Source organism: Erithacus rubecula (genome assembly GCF_903797595.1).
Source record: "Erithacus rubecula genome assembly, chromosome: 17".
In the NCBI taxonomy this organism is placed as follows: domain Eukaryota; kingdom Metazoa; phylum Chordata; class Aves; order Passeriformes; family Muscicapidae; genus Erithacus; species Erithacus rubecula.
In genome coordinates this window covers 1,756,553-1,776,662 of record NC_136669.1, presented here as the reverse complement: position 1 = coordinate 1,776,662, position 20,110 = coordinate 1,756,553, and the positions used below count along the sequence as shown (strand labels likewise).

General features: G+C 37.9%; 1 protein-coding gene across 1 annotated transcript in view; it reads left to right on the top strand.

Annotated features, from left to right (window-relative positions):
- Positions 1-20,110, top strand: part of DNAH3 (dynein axonemal heavy chain 3) — a 51,228-nt gene that overhangs the window by 15,195 nt on the left and 15,923 nt on the right. Inside the window, exons 22-47 of the mRNA XM_079321151.1 lie at positions 1,332-1,448; positions 1,643-1,822; positions 2,698-2,834; positions 3,448-3,649; positions 4,219-4,311; positions 4,596-4,706; positions 5,441-5,555; positions 5,927-6,125; positions 7,107-7,215; positions 7,563-7,676; positions 8,771-8,947; positions 9,973-10,064; positions 10,481-10,700; positions 11,508-11,642; positions 12,302-12,413; positions 12,915-13,156; positions 13,762-13,862; positions 13,940-14,045; positions 14,426-14,555; positions 15,038-15,274; positions 15,643-15,746; positions 16,722-17,016; positions 17,466-17,645; positions 18,652-18,775; positions 18,867-19,023; positions 19,460-19,603. Of these exons, the coding sequence (XP_079177277.1) occupies positions 1,332-1,448; positions 1,643-1,822; positions 2,698-2,834; positions 3,448-3,649; positions 4,219-4,311; positions 4,596-4,706; positions 5,441-5,555; positions 5,927-6,125; positions 7,107-7,215; positions 7,563-7,676; positions 8,771-8,947; positions 9,973-10,064; positions 10,481-10,700; positions 11,508-11,642; positions 12,302-12,413; positions 12,915-13,156; positions 13,762-13,862; positions 13,940-14,045; positions 14,426-14,555; positions 15,038-15,274; positions 15,643-15,746; positions 16,722-17,016; positions 17,466-17,645; positions 18,652-18,775; positions 18,867-19,023; positions 19,460-19,603 (3,933 nt within the window). The remainder of the gene's footprint in view (positions 1-1,331; positions 1,449-1,642; positions 1,823-2,697; positions 2,835-3,447; positions 3,650-4,218; positions 4,312-4,595; positions 4,707-5,440; positions 5,556-5,926; positions 6,126-7,106; positions 7,216-7,562; positions 7,677-8,770; positions 8,948-9,972; positions 10,065-10,480; positions 10,701-11,507; positions 11,643-12,301; positions 12,414-12,914; positions 13,157-13,761; positions 13,863-13,939; positions 14,046-14,425; positions 14,556-15,037; positions 15,275-15,642; positions 15,747-16,721; positions 17,017-17,465; positions 17,646-18,651; positions 18,776-18,866; positions 19,024-19,459; positions 19,604-20,110) is intronic.

Genomic DNA, 20,110 nt, shown 5'->3' with positions numbered 1-20,110 from the left:
GTGGTGTGAATATAGAGAGATGGGAGTGATGGAGCAGCCTCAAAACATGAAGGTTTTAATGTGTAAAAATAACAAATATAGAAACTGCATGACCTGAGAGCACACATCCAAAGACCCCAGGGGAGTGGTGAATTTAACAACACACAGGTGTGAAAAACAAGGTTCCCTTTCCTGGTAAATTTTACAAGGTTTAATTGAAAAAAAAAGACAAATAGGAGACAAAGGCAATAGAGAAAAAGGTTCTTAAAGCTGGGTGCTGGGCATTCAGCCAAGAGCACACACTAACTCAGAAAACACTTCTTTAAATGCATCAACATGTTGCATATTCATAGATCTTCCTGCATTTTTCAAAATCATCCCCCTGTAAACCTGTAAATCAACATCAGTATTCCCTGATAACAGAATATCAATAAATTCTTTCCCTGCAATTCTGGTGTGTCACTTGTAATCCAAGAATGTGAAGAATTTCCTGATTATCTTTTTTTTTTACCATTCTCTGAGTTAGTTACATGAACCAAAGCTTTTTACATTACTATTATTGTATTACAATATATTGTACTACATCACTGTTATGGTCCAAGAAAAAGATATATATTTATCACACTACTATTTCTAAGTTTTGTTAATAGCAGAACTAAAAGAAACCACATTCATACAGCAAAGTTTTCCAACATTATGCATATAGTATTCATTTGAATATTTGCAAAAATCCAATAATATAATACATACTTATAACAATTTTTTGAGGGCAAAGGTCCAGTCATGAACATGAGCTAGGAATGTGCCTGGCCATGCCCTTATGTGTCCCTGTGGTTTCAGGTTAAAGTCTCCTGTATCTGCAGGCAAAGCCACTCCCCTGTCCCTTCCCACTAGATCCATTGCCATAAATACATATATCTGAAAATAATCACTCTGATTCTGAATCCCAGTTGAGAAATATTAGAGGGATGTTGCTGGTGATTCATTGTGACACAATGGAAAGTTGTATCTTAACCCAGAGCTCAGCAGTTATCTCCATTATTATAACTTTTTTGATGTGGACTTTAGAATCTGGGCAGTTTATGGTCTCACATATCCTAACAAAGCCTGAGGATTTCTGCAGTATTGCATGGAAAGCTGGACAGTGATAAATTTTTAATTTGCCCAGAAGAAACAAGAATCCCAGTGCAGGAGATTGAGTCAAAAGGCAGCAGCTTCCTATCAGAGAACAATCTGTCTCTGGAGAGGTGTACAGAGCAGATTCCATTTGATATCTTCACATCATAGAGAAGGGGAAATCAGGAAGCTGAATGAGAAATAATGTGACTTACCAAAGTGTGATGTGTTTGCAGGACACCAACATCCTGTCAGCAGTGGATGACATCCAGCTTTTGCTGGATGATCACATTGTTAAGACTCAGACAGTGTGTGGCTCTCCCTTCATCAAACCAATAGAAGCTGAATGTTTGGTAAGGAAAATCCAGTTAGATTGAGCTTGCATGTCTCATAATATGCTTTCCCCAAGTGCTTGAAGGTATTTTGACATAAGATGTTGGAGAGTTGTTAACTAAGAACACATATTTGTATTGTTTGGTTTTTTTTTTCTTGTTGTAATTTTGCTTAACCACTAATTTTGCTTAACTGCTAAATGTTTTCCTTGCAGGCTTGGAAAGATAAGCTGTGTTTAATGCAAGATATTATAGATAGCTGGTTGAAATGTCAGGCAACGTGGTTGTATTTGGAACCAATTTTTAGTTCAGAAGACATTATAGCTCAAATGCCTGAAGAGGGTAGAAAGTTTAAGATTGTGGATTCATACTGGAAAAATATTATGACAGAAGTGGTAAGTGTTAACATTTCCTAAATTGTGCATTTTTGGGCACATCTGGTAACATGATTATTAATATCATGTGCATACACTGTTCTTTTCTGCAGTTGGATATTTGTACTGATGGAGTGGAAAATCCTTTACTAAAGTCCAACAAATTCTAGTTTTGCAGTAAAATTGTAGATGACATCATTATTGCATTGAGAATTCTGTAAAGGCTGGGTGTTGAAGGGTGAATTATAGCTCAAGGAACATGAATTCTGAATTTTCTAGATTTCATACGGCTAAATGATGAGAATTAGGTAGAAAGATGAATATTCATCTTCACTGACAAGGTACAAAGCCTTGTCTGGGTACAGTGAGAGTTTGCATTAGACTTACAATGTGTGCACACTTTTGGAGCAACCAAGTGGATTTTTTTTAATGTGATTGTTCTCTAATATGTGACAGCATGGCTATTCAAAAATTCAGTGAATATGGACTGTAGGGTAGCAGGGTTAAGATAATAGAGATAGGAAGTGCAATTTGGTAACCAGCTCAATTCCCTGTAAATAAGAAGTTGAGTAAGAGGCCAGACAGTGGTGGTGTGAGCTGAGATGTTTGCCAAAAACACTGGGAGTGTGTGGCAAGCTCAAGACACAGGAGCAAGTGCCAAAGATCTTATTTGTTGATATTTCCTTCATTAATGTCTATAAAGTTCAAGTTGGTAAAATGGACAGTGTGAAAAGCAAAACTATCAAATAATGCAAGTGTATTTAATAACATGAAAGCACACTAGAAGAATTGCAGCTTTTTAGCATTCTGCAGTATTTATGATTGATGCTAACAATTTTAATGTAAAGCTTATTGCAGTTTTTAGCAATGTCTGCTATGTGTTTGTTTTTACAAAGGTGAAAGACACAAAGGTACTTGTAGCAACTGAACAGCCCAAGATGTTAGACAGACTTCAGGAAGCAAATGTTCTCTTAGAAGACATTCAAAAGGGACTGAATACTTATTTGGAGTCGAAAAGATTATTTTTCCCAAGGTAAATTAATTAAACAGGCCTAAGTTAGAAATAAGAAGCTCTTTCAAACCGTTTCTACTGAACTTAAAATTCTCATTTTATATACACATGTGGGACACAGTCACATGCAGCAAAAAATGAAAAGCTGCTCTCATATCCAGACATAACTAATTTTCCTCTGAGTTGTGCAATGCCAGAGCAGGTGAGGATGGGGAGGCACAATCTATCCCAATGTAAACTTTGATTAGAAAAGCATTATTATTTACAGGGTATTTTTGAAGGAGCTTTCTACCTTCCCATATGCAATTCTGTCCCTGCCCCACCCTCTTTAGAGGTGTGTGATCCATGGGAGTTGTGCATGATCACCAGGAGCAGAATTCAGGGGTTTTACAGGGTTTTTACCTAATGGCTGGCTGGAGCCATATGATCTTTTCCTGCCTGAGTGGTCACATTGAAAATCTGAAAAAACAGATGTGATGAGTTTTATAATGTTAAAAATTGCTTAAGGAAAAGGATTTGAGATAATAATTTACTCTCTGATATATGGTATCTTAAGCAACAATAAAAGCAATTGTATGAGTAGATTATTAATGGCAATTTTCATGATTGGAAAGTAATTGTATTTTTCTGGCAGATTCTTTTTCCTGTCTAATGATGAGCTGCTTGAAATACTGTCTGAAACAAAGGATCCACTTCGTGTACAACCACATTTAAAGAAGTGTTTTGAAGGAATTGCTAAACTGGAGTTCACAGAAGATCTGGAGATCATAGGCATGATCAGTTCAGAGAAGGAAGTAGTTCCTTTCATAGACAAAATCTATCCAGTGAAAGCAAATGTAATTATTTTTTAAATTTTACTATATGTAATTAGATTAATACATAATACATTGCATAAAGTGCTTGTTTTTGAGGGAATTGGGTTTAAACCATTTAGAATCACATCAGGAAAGGAGTTTAAAAAGTGAGGGTGCAGACTGGTGTTCTAGAATAAAAATGATTTCCTACAAAAAGGAGTAAGACATATTAATTTTGCAATAAATTCCTCTGAAAGGTGGGGCATGTTGTGAGTTACAGATACCCTTTTCCCTTAATCCTGCAGGAACAAAGCATTCCCTGGGTTAAAACAAGCAGGTTTATCTGACTATACCATCTGTGTTTTCTGTTTATGCTTGTATAAAACATATCCAACTGTTTCTTTAGCTGGATTGTCTTGAGTTAGCCTTCAGACAGTGTAAACTACAGTATTATCAGTCAGATTTGGGGTAATTTCAACCTTTATTCCCTTTATATACAACACCCAGATCCAAAGAAAGCATATTTAAGCCTAACACATTTCAATAATTTGTCATTGAGAAGAATACAATCAGGAAATGTATTGACTCTTAACTGTTTTTCTTTCTTGAAGGGCATGGTAGAAAAATGGCTTCTGCAAGTAGAAGAAATGATGTTGGCCAGTGTAAGACAAGTTCTTCAAGATGGCATAAAAGGCTATAGCCAGGTAATTATTCTGAACTATGGAGTAAATTCAATTTTACAAACAAATATACTTGAATAGGTTGCTCAAATTCTTACCTAGGGAAACATGTTTGAAGCTAAGTGGAATCCAGTTCTTCTTGTTCAATAGTGCCAAACTGAAATTTTAATTCTGAAGTTTCATGAAGAAGTAGTATTAAAGCTTTAGATTCTGATTCTCATTTATTTGCAAAAGACCTTTGAGGCCATAATGCCATAATCTAATGTGTTTATTGACTTCTTGTATCTGAAATTGATTTTTGGTTTAAGGTTCCTCGAAAAGAGTGGGTACTTCAGTGGCCTGGACAGACAGTTATTTGTGTTTCATCCATTTACTGGACAGAAGAAGTGTCTCAGGCTATCAGGACAAAAACTTTACAAGTAAGATGTTCTTTTAACTTTCTATTTCTAGGCACTGAACCCTGATTAATTAATAAAAAGCAAAGAAGATCCTCAATCAACAATATATTGCAATTTACTCATGCAGTGCTTTTTTTTTTTGTTTTTCCTTTTGCATTGGGTCTCAGTAGAGATTTGTTCCCATTTACTTTGGTGTGTACCAGAAGAAATCCTACTGAAGGAAATTGTACTGTTTAACACCAGTTGAAGATCTTATTTGATATACCTAGAGAGAACTAAAATATTTATTACTTTCACAGAAAGTATCTTGAATAATCCACAGCTGAAGAAAAATGAGAAGGAATTATGGAGCAGTGAATCACAGAATATAAGGGAGTTGTGGACATCATATAGTCCAGCACTTGTTTAAAGTAGAACCAACTAAATCATGTTTTAAATGGGCTTGGTCCCATATACCCATTCCTTTCTAGTGTGGGGAAAGCAAAACAAAGACTATCTGTGCCTCTCCCATTGTGGAGTTTTGTCAATTCCATTAGCAAGATAAGCCTTCTGCTTCTACTGCTTTCAGGCCATAAATATTTTTGAAGTGTTCATATTAAAATAAAATGCCAAAAAGAGTTTAAAATGTTTGTGTAGTGCCCTGACTACCATTAATATGTTTTGTTGGAGGGGCTGTCTCAATGATTGCACCCACAACAGCTTAGGAACTACTGGCTACAGCATCACTCTAATGCCTGTGTTTGTTTCTGGGGCAGGATTTCTTGGAGAAGAGCAACCTGCAGATCAAGGACATAGTTGAGTTGGTGAGGGGGCAGCTGTCCAGTGGAGCCCGGCTGACCCTTGGGGCTCTCATTGTCATTGATGTGCATGGTGAGTGCAGCTGCTGGGGCATCTGGGGCAGAGCTGCTGGCACCAGCTGGCTGCTCTGTTAGTGAGGGGCACCCCAAGTGCTTTCTCTAACTTGAATCAGCCTTTACAGAATTATTGCAAATGGGGATTGCTCAGTACTGCACAAGTGTTTCCCATCTACTTAGAGCAGACACTGGAATCCAGTTACAATTAAACTGATTCCCTTTGAAAGATAATTGCAGATTCCTGTCTAACATGAAAACCAGCCTCTAAATGTTGAATTACTCTTACAGAGCTCTAAGTAAATGTTACTTTACTTATAAGCTGTTTTAAGTAACCTACCTCAGTAAAAGTCTCTAGATTTTTTAAACAATCTGCATCTCACTCTGCAGCTCGTGATGTGGTCTCAAAATTGGCTGAAGACAAAGTCTCAGATCTGAATGACTTCCAGTGGATTTCTCAGCTGAGATACTACTGGGAAGAGAGTGATGTGATGGTGAGGATGATCACCACAGAAATGAAATATGGTTATGAGTACCTGGGCAATTCCCAGCGTCTGGTTATAACCCCACTGACAGATCGATGTTATAGGTAAACACATACTGTCTGTGAAGAATGTTTTCTTTTTTCAGATTGAACTGTGTTTGCTTTCATTTGATCTAGTTAATGATAGGAGGAACCTCAGCAGCTAACAGTTTCCTGTTGATTTTGTCCAAATATAGTAAAAATATTTACAGTGTATAGGCTTCTACACCAGTAGAGTAATAGATTCTGCTGTATCCAAGAAATGAGGTGGCAGCACATGGTATTGGAACTGCAAAGAATTCTACAGCACCACTGGTCAATTAATTTATCTGAATTGAGATACAAAGTTTGAGTATGCCTGCCTGTAAGATAAATGAGGTAATTACAGAGCCCTGCCCAGATTTTGGCTGTAGTTAGCTTCCTTTTCCTCCACTGGCTTGCAAGAGGTTGTAATGGAAATACTTCAGTCCTCAAGGTTGAAATCCTCAAAGGCATTTGGTATTTCACTTCTGGTGAGCCCTCATGACATGAGCCAAATCCTTAGAGGGTTTTGTAAAATAATCAGATCAATTCCAGTGTTAACAGGTATCTCATTTTAGTAAGATGTTCACTTGAAAAGCAATGTGATTGCTTTTTGTAACAACCTTTATGCTTTCTCATCCATTTCTAAAGATTGGCTGAATTTATAAAGCCAGCTTTAAGCTCTTGCTAGTTCAAGTGCTGCTTGAGGGAAATGTGTGCTTTTGCAGACTCTACCATTTTGCTCATGGCACTCTTAATTGGCTTGTGTAATTGAGGGTGTACATGGTGGATTCATGTCATAAAAGCCTTGACATGCCTTTTAGACCAAGTGGCCAAATATCACCTTCCACAATTAGGAATCACTTATGAGACAATATTGGGTTTTTAGGGCAAGCTGGAAGTCAATAGAGAAATATGTAAATTGTTTTCAGGAGAGCTTGTATAGGAAAATACTTATTAATCCATGCAGAAACAATCTGATATTGAAGATTGCTATTTCTAATGCCTGTGCTCTTCATAATGTAGGACATTGATGGGTGCCTTGAAATTAAGTCTTGGTGGTGCTCCAGAAGGGCCTGCTGGAACTGGCAAAACAGAAACAACAAAAGATCTAGCAAAAGCAATAGCTAAGCAGGTACCAAAACTCCCTTTTTTTTTTTTAACTTTCCATTGTTTATGTTTGGATATGTTGATATTTCTTAAAATGCTATTCTTAAGCAAGTGCTGCTTATTTTGTAGCTATTCATTTACAGTTGGACTTGAACATCTTAAAGGTTTTTCCCAGCCTAATGATTCTGTGATTCTGTTGTTTATTCACAGAAATAGTTGATAACAAGCTCACATTTAGGACTGTGTCTGTATAGCATCCTGGTTTTCTAATGCAAAATTGGCAACAGTAATCCCTTCCCATTTGAGATGCTAAGAATTTCATAGTGGACTTTGTGGTAATACTGAGAAATGTTCTCTGTGTTTTTGTTGTAGTGTGTTGTCTTCAACTGTTCTGATGGCCTTGATTACAAAGCAATGGGCAAGTTCTTTAAAGGGCTGGCACAAGCTGGGGCATGGGCCTGCTTTGATGAGTTCAACAGAATTGAGGTAATGTTTTATCTCAACCAAATAAAATGAGAAGGCATTAATTGAAGAAGTTTCAGATTTAGATATAACAGCATTATTGCTAATTTTCTGCTTTTACTTGTGGTGAGGCCTCTCTGTTTTGATAATTAGTGACACAGAAATAGGCATTCAGCTGCCTGCTCTAGAAACACATATCTACCTGTGTTACAGAAGTGCTGTGTTCTGGGTCAATTTAACTGAAAAAAAAAGTTCTTTTGCAGTTTTTCCTTTTGTATGTGCCACTCATTTGTGGGGAAAGAAATGTTCTTGTTTTCTACTTGAGAAATCAAGCTACAGGTGTGGAATTGCATTTCATGTTCAGCACAGGACAGGCAAATCCCAGTGGAGGGATTCCTGTGATGACTGGAGCTGAGTGTTGCTAACTGAGTGACCTGATTATCAACCTGTGTACACAGACACATCTAATTCTCCCCTTGATCTTACTCTGGTCTTTTTGGTTTTGTTTAATTTGGCCACTACTGACTTTGGAAAAGTTTTATCGTTTCTTTGATGAAATGCCATTTAAGTACATACTAGTAAATATAGAAATTTAATGAAATTCTATTTTGTATGTATTAACATTTTAAACTCCTCAATTTTTCAGTTTTTCTGCTGTAGCTTGTTTTCTAGTGAATTCAAATGTCAGCATTTCTTTTTCAATATTCTGTTACCTTGATACTTTAAAAGAATCAGCAAGCCTTACCGATTATTTATCCTCCATTTTGGGCATTGAGTGAAGCAGTTTTTCTGGAGAGCCTAAACTATGTGTCTGAGTTGAAGGGAAAGTGCTTTTAGAGGCCTCCAGAGGGAGTTCCTGTCCAACTAACTTAGATGTCTACATTCAGGCACACAGTATTTCCCTGAGGAGGTTTTTAGAAGCCTCTGTTGATCTCTGTTAGTTGAGTAGAGAATAGTGTCACTAATTTCCAAAGGATCCCTTCAATAGCCAGCTAATCTATAGACTCAGGGTGATTTTTCCCTGCAGGAATGCAAACACAGCCATCAAAATGAGTTAAAAAAAATTGTATTAATTCTCCACGTGTCTTATGTTTTCCTATCTGTTCTGTCTGTATTAGGTTGAAGTATTATCTGTAGTTGCCCAGCAAATACTTAGCATCCAGCAAGCAATAATTCGCAAACTCGTAACATTCATCTTTGAAGGGACAGAGATTTCTCTTAACCCCACATGTGCTGTGTTCATTACCATGAATCCTGGCTATGCTGGACGGGCAGAGCTGCCTGATAATCTGAAGGTAAGTCTGAAATCTTGCTTTTCTAGTAAAAATTAAACTGAATTTGCAAGTTTTAGTCTATAGTAATTAGAAAAGTCATCGATGGAATAATAAACTGATGTGTAATGATTGCTTAAGGAATGAAAATGCCATCACTCTGAGCCATCCCCTCCCTTGCTAGTTGTGCTGAGCATGACCCCATGTGCTCTGGAATATCCCTTGGCTCAGCTGTCCTGGCTGTGTCCCCTCCCAGCTCCTGTGCACCCCCATCCTCCTGGCTGCTGTGTGCAGTGAGGAGCAGAAAAGGCCTTGACTCTCTGTGAGCTCTGCTCAGCAATAACCAAAACATCCCTGAATTATCAACACTCTTTCCAGCACAGATCCAAAACACAGCCTTAGGCCAGCTACTGTGAAATAATTTAACTCTACCCCAGCCAAAACCAGCACAACTGATAACCTATTCAAGTATATCCTCCTGTGCTCTTCACCAAGTTTTAGTAAACAGGGTTGTACAGAATGCACAGAAGAAAAGTCTCAGTCTAATCACATTGATACCAGTTTACAGCTTTAGCTGTGCTCCCCCTAACTGGAAATTATCTGTGTTTACAATGGATGGGCAACCCAAATCCCAGTTTCAATTTATTATAACTTTGTGAGTTGCTGAGACACTATGGAGAGACTGAGATGGTCCTGGTTCTTTCTCTAACATTGCCACAATTCTTTGTATGATCTTTTACAAAGCATTAACCCCACCATGTACTAGTTCTTCTGTTATGAAAGTGAGATGTCACTTTGCATTTCCTCTTTTCATAGTTCTTTAGAATTAACTCTTTCTAAGTACTTGTTACTGCAGTGCTTACCACAGACCTCTTGAATCTCTTGATAAGATCAGAGTAGAACAGTATTCTAAAGCAGTCTCATAGATTTCAGTTGATTCATGAATTCTTTGCATTCATGAATTTATGGAGAGATGCTACTACAAACTAGGTACAATTTATTAAAATATTCCATAGTCAAAAGTTGGTATCTTACTTTTTTCCTCACAGGCATTGTTCCGAACAGTTGCCATGATGGTCCCAGATTATGCCTTGATTGGGGAAATTTCACTTTATTCAATGGGATTTCTGGACTCTAAGAGGTAATACATGCTGAATTTTCTACCTTAAGTGAGTCTGATATACCTCATTCCTCTATAAGGCATCCATGTGTGTTTGAGGCATATATGGAAAGCTATCCACGTTTTGTTTCTCTAGAAGGTACTTTTTAATCTCTTGCTTTCTTGTCAATTCTCATTTACCACCTCATGTTGCCAGATGTGCACTTCTACACAGAATCATTTGGAAAATGTATCAAAATACCAGAGAGAATTCCTAAATAGTGCATGCATTCTCTAGTATGGCAAAATCTACAGTCTTTCCTCCCAGGTGCCTTGGACCATCTTATCAGCTGCTGTGTCAGAATCACTGCAGATATTTTGTGTATATAGGTAAGTAAATTATTTTCCTTGCACGGTAAGATATTTTCACTTCACATGTTACATTTTATTCTCCACAGCCTTGCCCAGAAAATTGTTGCCACTTACCGTTTGTGCTCAGAGCAGTTGTCATCTCAGCACCACTACGACTATGGGATGCGTGCAGTGAAATCTGTCCTGACAGCAGCAGGGAACCTGAAGCTGAAGTACCCAACTGAAAATGAAAGTGTGTTGTTGCTTAGGGCTTTAATGGATGTTAATTTGGCCAAATTCTTGTCCCAGGATGTGCCATTGTTTCAGGTAAGGTATCAGGCCAGTGGGTTTGAGGTTTGATGATGATGAGATCCATTGTAAGAACTCAAAGGAACAGGGCATTATCTTAATTTGGAACAGTTTGATCTAGGTGATGCCATATTAGTGTGGAGTTATTTCAGTCCACTGATCTGGAAGAACTCTTTGGTTCTGTTAGGATTATTTTGAAAAGCAAACTTTCAGTGATGCTTTAAACCTATTGTATTAAATGTTTTAGATGATATCTTCTTAAAAGTCACTTTGTGTTGTTTCCTTTAGGGAAATATCATTCTTTGAAGATTTTTTTCTGGCTTTATTCTCCAAAAGAGATGTGGTTAATTAAGTTAAGGTCAATTAGAAGTTTGAGTTCAGAATAAAAATGATGCTGTTTCTGTTTGCATGCTGCTTGAATAACAAATAAATGAAGATACAAAGCAATCAATACTGAGGACTAAAACCTAGGGTAGAAGCACAGCCAGAGTCACTACTCTGAAATTTTGGAACACATGCCTTTTTATTTAATCACTGAAATTCTTTCAGCTACTTTCACATCATTTTGTGTAATCCTGATGGGGACAAGTTTGTAAAGGTTAAACTTCTTTTTGCAATAGCAACATGTTCATGAAAACTGCAGGCACAGGTTTTTGTTCCAAGTATACTGAACACTTCCATGGCTAAAGTTTTCCTAGAAGTTTTGTCCAGCTGAGGACATTTGGTTTTAAGCTCCTGTTATCTGTGTGAATATTGTTTTAGTTGGGAATTTTCTTTTTTGTGACCTGTGTTTAAATACTGTTCTATTCTGTCTTTCCTTAACAGGGTATCATATCTGACCTGTTTCCTGGAGTGGTTCTTCCTACACCAGACTATGACCTGTTTATCAAGGCACTAACTGAAAATATTGAAAAATTGAATCTTCAACCAGTGCCATGGTTCATTGGAAAAATTATTCAGGTTTTATTTTTTACATACTTCTGGGGAAGAAAAGCACAAGAACAAAACCACTCTTCATTCACTGTCTGTGTTGTGATTAATAGCTATTAGTTTCCTTACCATTAATGGACTATTATAAATGGGGTATTTTTACTGAGTAGAAATCAAGGAATAAAAGTTTGCTTTAGTGATTTTGTAATTCAGACAGTCTGTGAAGGAGCTGATGTGTGCTGGTAGGCTCTGTTCCCAGTTCTGTTCAGTCTCCTTGAGAAATTTTGAAAGAAGTGACCTTGCTAATGCCTCACTTCCAGCCCTGTGTTCCCACTGCCTCCCATTTACTAGTACTGGAGACCTGTTAAACAATATTTAACTCTTTTTCTTGTGCAGCCTAGTGACAGGGTAATGGCAAGAGTAAAAATGTGTGGTCTAGGCTGGGGTCCTTCATGTCTTATGTTCAAACTGCCTTATGCTGCTTTCCAAACCTCACTGTACCTTTCATTTAAAAATCATTTCAGTGAGAATTACCCTCTGATTTGGATCAAGGCTTTGCTCAGCCACCAGAGTGCAGAGATTTGTTTGTGTCCCATTGAATGCAGGACAGGAATTTCCATTTCCATTCACATAGCATGAAACACTTGCTTTTGTGGCTTGCTAAGGGGTGGCTCTCCTGTCCCTGGCAGGTGTATGAGATGATGCTGGTGCGCCACGGTTTCATGATTGTTGGAGATCCCATGAGTGGGAAAACCAGTTCATACAAAGTGCTGGCTGGAGCCCTGGCTGATTTGTGTGCAGGTAACATTGTCCAGCCACAAGCTTCTCATTAAATGAAATAAATTCTATGACTGTTATTTTTCCTTTGCCCACGTTGTTAATTGTCCTATATTCTTCTTTCTTGACTGCAGAATTTCTATTAATTGAACTATTTTTGTCTGGTATATTTGTCTGATAATATTTTTGTCTGCATCTACTGGAACAGTAAGCCCATACTAATGTGCTTATGCTTTTTTGAATTTTGTTAGGCATTTTACTTGTGCATAATTGTCTTGAAAAAATAAAGTCTGATAGGATATTGTAAGTAGCTCCATAAAGATATGAAATCTATGCTGCTCTGCTTTTTCTTTTTTCCATGTGTTTTTTTACAGCAGACTGCTTGTTTGCCTTGTACAAATAAGATAAATTCTTATTTACTTCTACTTAGATGCCAGTTATCTGGGGTTTTTTGTTTCTTGTTCAGCTGTTGAATTAAACTAACCTATTAAATTCTCCACCTCATGCATTTGCCTTTTTGCACAGCGAATGCCATGGATGAATTTGCTGTTGAATACAAAGTTATTAATCCCAAAGCCATTACTATGGGGCAGCTGTATGGCAGTTTTGATCCTGTAAGTCATGAGTGGTCAGATGGAATTCTTGCAAAGGCCTTCAGGGAACAAGCATCTTCTACCACAGAGGATCGCAAGTGGATTATTTTTGATGGCCCTGTGGATGCAGTTTGGATAGAGAACATGAACACTGTGCTGGATGATAATAAAAAGGTAGCCTCATTTTTGCCTGTAACCTCCTCCTTGAATAAACAGACTTAGTTTTAGTAGTAGCAATATTGTTACTGCATTAGTTAAGGGAGTTGTGAAATTCAGGAAAGGCTGATGTGCCTAAAAGCACTGCCTTATTTCCCCATTTGTATGAGTGGGTTTAGATGGTATTAGATAATACTAACCCATTACTTCTCCCTAGAAACCTTGTCTTGCCTCCTTCTTTATTGGAATGAGGTTGATCATTGAGGCTTTTTTGTTGACCATTCTAGGAAACTGAAATGTATGGACTCAGTTCTGTGACTGAAAACTGAACTTGCTTAAATTACCTCAAGAATAAATGAATTTTTAAAAAGCTGCAGGTCGTAACTGCTTTTTCTTGCAGAGTTACTTAAAGTTAGAACATTGTTCTCTGTGTCTCTGCAAGCCTTACAGTAAGACATGGAAAAGTTGAGACAAGGTCATAAAATACAATGTATTGTAAGGATACAGATGAATGAAGGAGTGACATTAGTGGAATGTTCAGTGATTTTATAACAGACATTGCTTTGACTATACAATCAACACTGACATGATGAGACCATGTTTATGTGATGCTCTTCTTCCAGTTATGCTTAATGAGTGGTGAAATCATTCAGATGAGCTCAAAAATGAGTTTAATCTTTGAGCCAGCGGACTTGGAGCAGGCATCTCCAGCAACTGTCAGCAGGTACTGTGAGAGCACTCAAACTTGAGCTGTCCCACCTCCACATGTATTCCTCTACCACAGGTGTTTGTTCTTACTAGGTGTGGTATGATCTATATGGACCCACAGCAGTTAGGGTGGAAGCCCCTGAAGGATTCCTACCTGAAAACTCTGCCTCCAAACCTGAAGGAAGAACATCGAGAGCTGGTACGAGACTTCATTTTTGCACAGTCTAATTTAAAAGATTAACTATAAGGTGACATTCAGAGCTTGCCCACTTGAAGGCAGGCATGCAGCATCCAATACTTTTTTATTATTACTTTTAGCATTTTAGTCTTCAAAGCCTTCAGAATTCCCACTGAAAACTTCCCTGTGGTAAAAGCAACTTGTCTTCACCATCAGACAGTGGTGGTGTGATTTTTGTGAACATTTCAGTACTGCCTCACAAGGGCCCTTTCCTGATCTCTCTGGCAACCTGGAGAGTTTCTGATGCTTGATGTTTGACTGAGGGTGAATTATCTGAGGGGACATGGGGGAGTGTGGCAAGTCCTGCATTGTCACACAGCTGTTTCCTTCTCTCCTGGTAGGTCAATAGCTTGTTTATGTGGCTGGTCGAGCCCTGTTTAAATTTTATTGACCATCATTGCAAAGTCATGGTAAAAACGTCCTCTCTTCACCTGACTTACAGCTTGATGAAACTCTATTCTTCTCTCCTTGGTGAGTACCCTAAGCTGCCTGGTTATTATTTCAATTTTTCTTTTTTCTTCTGCCATGTCCCAGGACAAAATGCAGGTCATAAGGTGCAAGGAAATGCCAAAGGAATTCCTTACTGTTGAGTTCCTGTAATACAGTCAGTGATATCACTGATCAGTATTGACAGTTCTTTGAATACAGAGCTTTCACAATTGGAAACTGGTGTCATTGCAAAACTGAACGTGGTATTGCAAGTGTTTTCTGTTTTGCTTGCTGTTTGCTACCATCTGAACAAAAGAGTTAGGACTCTTTCTAAATATTTTTCTTCTAATTTCATTTTTATTTGTCAACAGTATTTTACACAGGTCCTCCTTTTGTAGATTGGCTTCTTTCCACTGAAGACAGCGCTCTACTTTTGTCTCAGGATGCTTTTGCAAAAATGCATTTTGAATCGGGATTTATGGTTATTACTGACATTTCATTAAAATTCAAAATATGTATTTTAGATGAAATAAGGGAATGCAGTGAAGAGGACAGCGAAGTCATGTCTGCTCAGCAGATCACCTCGTGGCTGCAGGCCCTTTTCCTTTTTGCTGTGGTGTGGACAATTGGAGGGATCATTGATGCAAACAGCAGAAGAAAATTCGATTCGTTTTACCGCACCTTGCTCAGTGGAATGAATGAGGAGAATCCACGCCCTAAAAACGTGAAGCTTAACAAAAACAATATCTTCCCAGACAAAGGTGCTTCTTCATAATTGTGCTTGTTTGGTATTTTATAAAGCAGTAAGAAAGCTTGGCACTCAGTGTTTCTGGCAGATGTTTGGACTGCAGCAAAGCCACCATCTGCCAAGCTTGGGGCTGCACAGTTGGCTGCCCTTTCCTGGCACTTTGAACCAGGACTAGCATATGCCTCCTGTTGGACTCTAACAGTGTGGCTGAATCTGACCTAAAATCATTTGGTGATGATAATGGCAGTGGGGGGAGGGTAGGACTGGGGGGTAGGGGTGCATCTTATCTCACAGTTTTGGAAATCTCACACTAAAATTACTGAAGTTCATTTTTATAATTTAATCCATGGGTTTTCCTATCTTGTGTTTTTCAATTAACAGGGACTGTTTATGACTTTTATTTTAACAAGCATGGCCATGGGCAGTGGAAAATGTGGACAGACTACATCACAAAGGAAGAGCAAGTTATTGCCCCGGCAGCTAAGGTGCACATTGGTGTCTTTATTATGGAAAATAATTATTTGACTAAATGATTTAGAGATATAAATAACTATATTAGGCTGTTTGATGATTGATTTGCAACATTTCATTAGTCTCTGTGAGCTCCCTTTCCTGCTTTTGTCTCAATTCTGGTACCACTAACACTCAAAGTTCACAGGGAGCCCTGAGGTTGCCTGGTGGTTAAAATTTGGGTTCTGCTTTGTTCTCTTACCAGCATTTGATATTGGGAAAACCATGGTGGGAAAAAGCCAAAGCCTGAATTTCCTTAATTTCTGTTTTCAGTGGTTGATCTCATGATATTGTAGTACAAGTTACTTAGAGAAAGCAAGCAGAGAGACTTGCTGCCACTTTGGGATATGGGGAGCAGTACTGAGAGTCCTGGGTGCCCTCCATTTCCAAATAGGGAACTCAGATTTTGGCAGCTGTGAACTGAATGGAAGGGAAGCACAGCAGAGATCTGCAGATGAAATTTCAAGATAACTTGTTTAACTTTTCATTCCACTATAGTTGCAATTGTCTTGTCTATTAAGTACCTGAGAGATGTAAGATTACATTTCATTCTGCTGCTGAAAATCTTCCCTCAATACCAAATCCACAGCTGCTAATTATAAGTAAAAATAAAGAAGAGAAAAAAAATTTTCATACCAGTTCCTTTCCCTTTGCACAGCAGGGGAACAGAACTAGACCATACTTAACTCTGTAATTCTCCAGAATTCATATAATGTCTGTGAACCACCATACAGGTAATACTGGTTGTGCTATTGACTGTATAAGCCCTGATCAAGAAGTGGGGCCATAGAATCTACCAGAACCTTGTTACAGCTTAGGTTTTCAGACAACAGAATTTTTTAAAAATGCATTTGTGCTACAGGGTTCCTGTAGTTGATGGTAAATATTCATGTTGATTAAGGTATTGGATGTTTGATTTTCATGTTTCATTTTACTTTCCTGTGTAACAGGTATCTGAGCTGATCATTCCAACAATGGAAACTGCCAGGCAAATGTTTTTTCTTAAAACTTATGTGGAACATAGTGTCCCTTTGCTTTTTGTGGGTCCCACTGGCACTGGGAAAACAGCTATAACAAACAATTTTCTACTAAAACTTCCAAAGGAAAAATACATCCCAAGTTTCATCAACTTCTCTGCAAGAACCTCTGCTAACCAGACCCAGGATATTATTATGTCCAAGCTGGACAGAAGAAGAAAAGGAGTGTTTGGACCTCCAACAGGGAAAGAAGCTGTAATTTTTGTGGGTAAGACACATTTTTTAAAAATCATTTTTGTTCTGGCTTAGGCAAAGGAAGTGGTTCACTGAAAGTAGTAAATTTGGATTTCCTCAGTGCTTTTTTCAGGCATCCAGAGAATCCTGGAATCTCCTGAGTCAGAAGGGACCCACAGGGATCATTGAAGGATTAGCACTGCCCTTGCTGAGAGGTTTAAGTGGTGGCTGTTTTCAGAATAGTTCTTAGAATTGCAGTGGGACATGACATGAAACAAAACAAAATCACCAGCCCCACTAAGTTAAACCAGCCCCCCTAATTATGTGAGGTGTAATGGTATTTGATTTTGGTTAATTCAATGGGAAACAGGAATAACAACACACAGCCTTTTACTACCTCTGGTTCAGTTATTTTTCCTTTTGAGAAGAAAACTGAATTCCTAAACACTGAATTTTTTTCCTCAATATCTGTGTTCCCCACAGATGACCTGAACATGCCTGAAAAGGAAGTGTATGGAGCCCAGCCAGCTATTGAGCTTCTCAGGCAATGGATTGACCATGGGCACTGGTATGACAGGAAAGATGCATCCCCCATCAGTATCACAGATGTGCTGCTGGTCACAGCCATGGGTCCCCCTGGGGGAGGCAGGAATGACATCACAGGTAGGAAATACTTTACTGTGGCCAGCTGTTATCTAGCTGAATGAAGGTAAGGGCTGGGTTCAGGTTTGCTGATGAAAAAGTCAACATTGATCTAAGGCTGCTGGATCTACAGGTGCATTCACTGAGAGGGTCATTCCAAGTACAGGTCTGCTGTATTCAAGTTCAAATCTGTACCTTTGCCACAGGGAGTTTAATCAACAGTAGAAACAATGTTTTTAGTGTTGATTAAACTGTGAATGATAAAAGTTATTCTAAAATTAATGGTGGAGGTTATTTCTGTTTTCTGTTCTTTGGAAAAGGGAGGGAATGCATCTGCTTGCCATGTTTCTGGCAAGTCTCCTCTGAAGCTGCATCTCCTGCTGCATTTATTTACAAGATTGTTACCTGCAACTCCATCATTCCTGTTACAGCAACATAAGGGATGTTATATTTTATAATGAAAAAATTACATAAAAGCCTTAATGTAGGTGCAGCTACATTACTGTAGGCTATATACAGCTGCATTATTATCAGGAACTTCATGCTACTTTGCTTCTTATAAACACTGTGATACAGATATAACTGTATGTTATATGTTCTGAGGAGGCTTTATGAAAATAACTCTGCTGATATAGCTAAATTTCTCAAATTGCTCATGTATAGACTGATTCTTTTTAGGTGAAAGCCAATAACGAGATAGTTGACTTTGTAAAGTTTTTACTGTGTCATATCATAATCAAGAAGGCTGAGGTGAGCTGAAATTTTAAATTGGGTAATAGTAGCCTTGTAATGGAGATTCATGTTTTACGTATTCAAAACAGCTTTGAGTTAAATACTGATAGAAAATGTAAATCAGTTTATATTTCTTTTGCTTCACTGCTAGGGCAAAAAATTTGCCAGAAAAAAAAATCATGAAGCTGGTGCCAGATTCAAATGTTTTTTTTAGTGACAGTCCAACCTAGAAGATACTGGCTGAAAGGTGAAGAAACATTTAAACATTTAATGCATCCTCCTGTGTGTGTTACAGGACGCTTCACACGGCACTTGAACATTGTTTCTATCTCTGCTTTCAATGATGACATTTTAACCAAGATTTTTACTGCAGTTACTGACTGGCACTTCAGCAAAGGCTTTGATGCTTCATTTCTGAGGTAATGGGATCTATTTCCTGTAGCAACTTTGTTGTCTTTTCCCTGTGATTTACCTGCAGAAGTTAAAATTGTATTTCTTTTCTTTCTTAAGGCTGGGAAAGATGATGGTCCAAGCGACATCAGTGATTTATAAATTGGCAGTTGATAATTTTCTTCCAACTCCTTCAAAATCCCACTATGTCTTTAATCTACGGGATTTTTCCAGGGTTATTAAAGGAGTTCTGCTCTGTCCACACACTCATTTGCAAGTAAGTTGTAGCTTAATTATGATGATGTAGGAGAGAGTACTGAAAAAAGCAAATTATTTTTATAATGCATGAACTATTATTTCAGTAGATTTACAGAGTTTAAGATCAGAATAATCCCTGAATTCTTTGTTATGTATTTTCTGTCTGTCTCTGAGGAAGACAGCTGTCATTTTGTTAATACAATTTGATTTGATCCAGTAGAGAAAAATGCTTTGACATGAGAGTCCCAGTTTGTGTTGGCAGGATGGTAACTAGGTGAGGAATCAGTAAAGTTAGCAGATGTTGGGCCATGTGCTGAATGCCTTGGGTTTGAAAGATTCCCACTGAGTTCAGTACAAGGTATAGCAGGGTCCAGATGGACATTTCTAACCTTTTCTTTTTGAACAAATGCCTGCCTGAGCTATATTTACCCATTCTTTTGTATTTACATTTTCAGGATGGAGATAAACTGATCAGACTTTGGGTTCATGAGGTTTACAGAGTTTTCTACGATCGCTTGGTTGATGATGATGACAAGAATATTTTCTTTCAGATGGTACAAGAGACAACATTAAATAGCTTCAAGCAGAACTTTAATAAGGTATTTTTGGGTAATGTGCTGGGACCAAAATGATATTGATGCATTTTCAGAAATGCTTAAACATTGAGATTAAATCAGTATTGGAGACATTTTGCAATATTTAGATCAGTGAATTTAAAAAGTATGAGCAATCTTCTATTCAGCATTGAGTATTCATAGCAGAGTGATTCATAATTTCTGAGGGATTCTGGTACAGAGGACCAATTGTAATGGAATTTATTGCACAGTATTTATCTGTGCTTTTACCCAAGATAATTATTTGGATGATCTGATGGGTGTAGTGGGTACCTTCCTGAGAAGCCTTTTTAGAAGTAGGCCTATATTTGATAGCAGTATCTCTGAGTTATGCATACATGGAAACCTGCATGTCAAACTACAGTATTATTTTGCAGACCAAGACTGTAACTAGAGCAGGGAAGAACAGTGCTTTCTTCAGTATAATGCCATATAGACAAGGATTATTATGAGTTTAAGGAAAATAATTCTCTAATATCTAGAATTATCTGT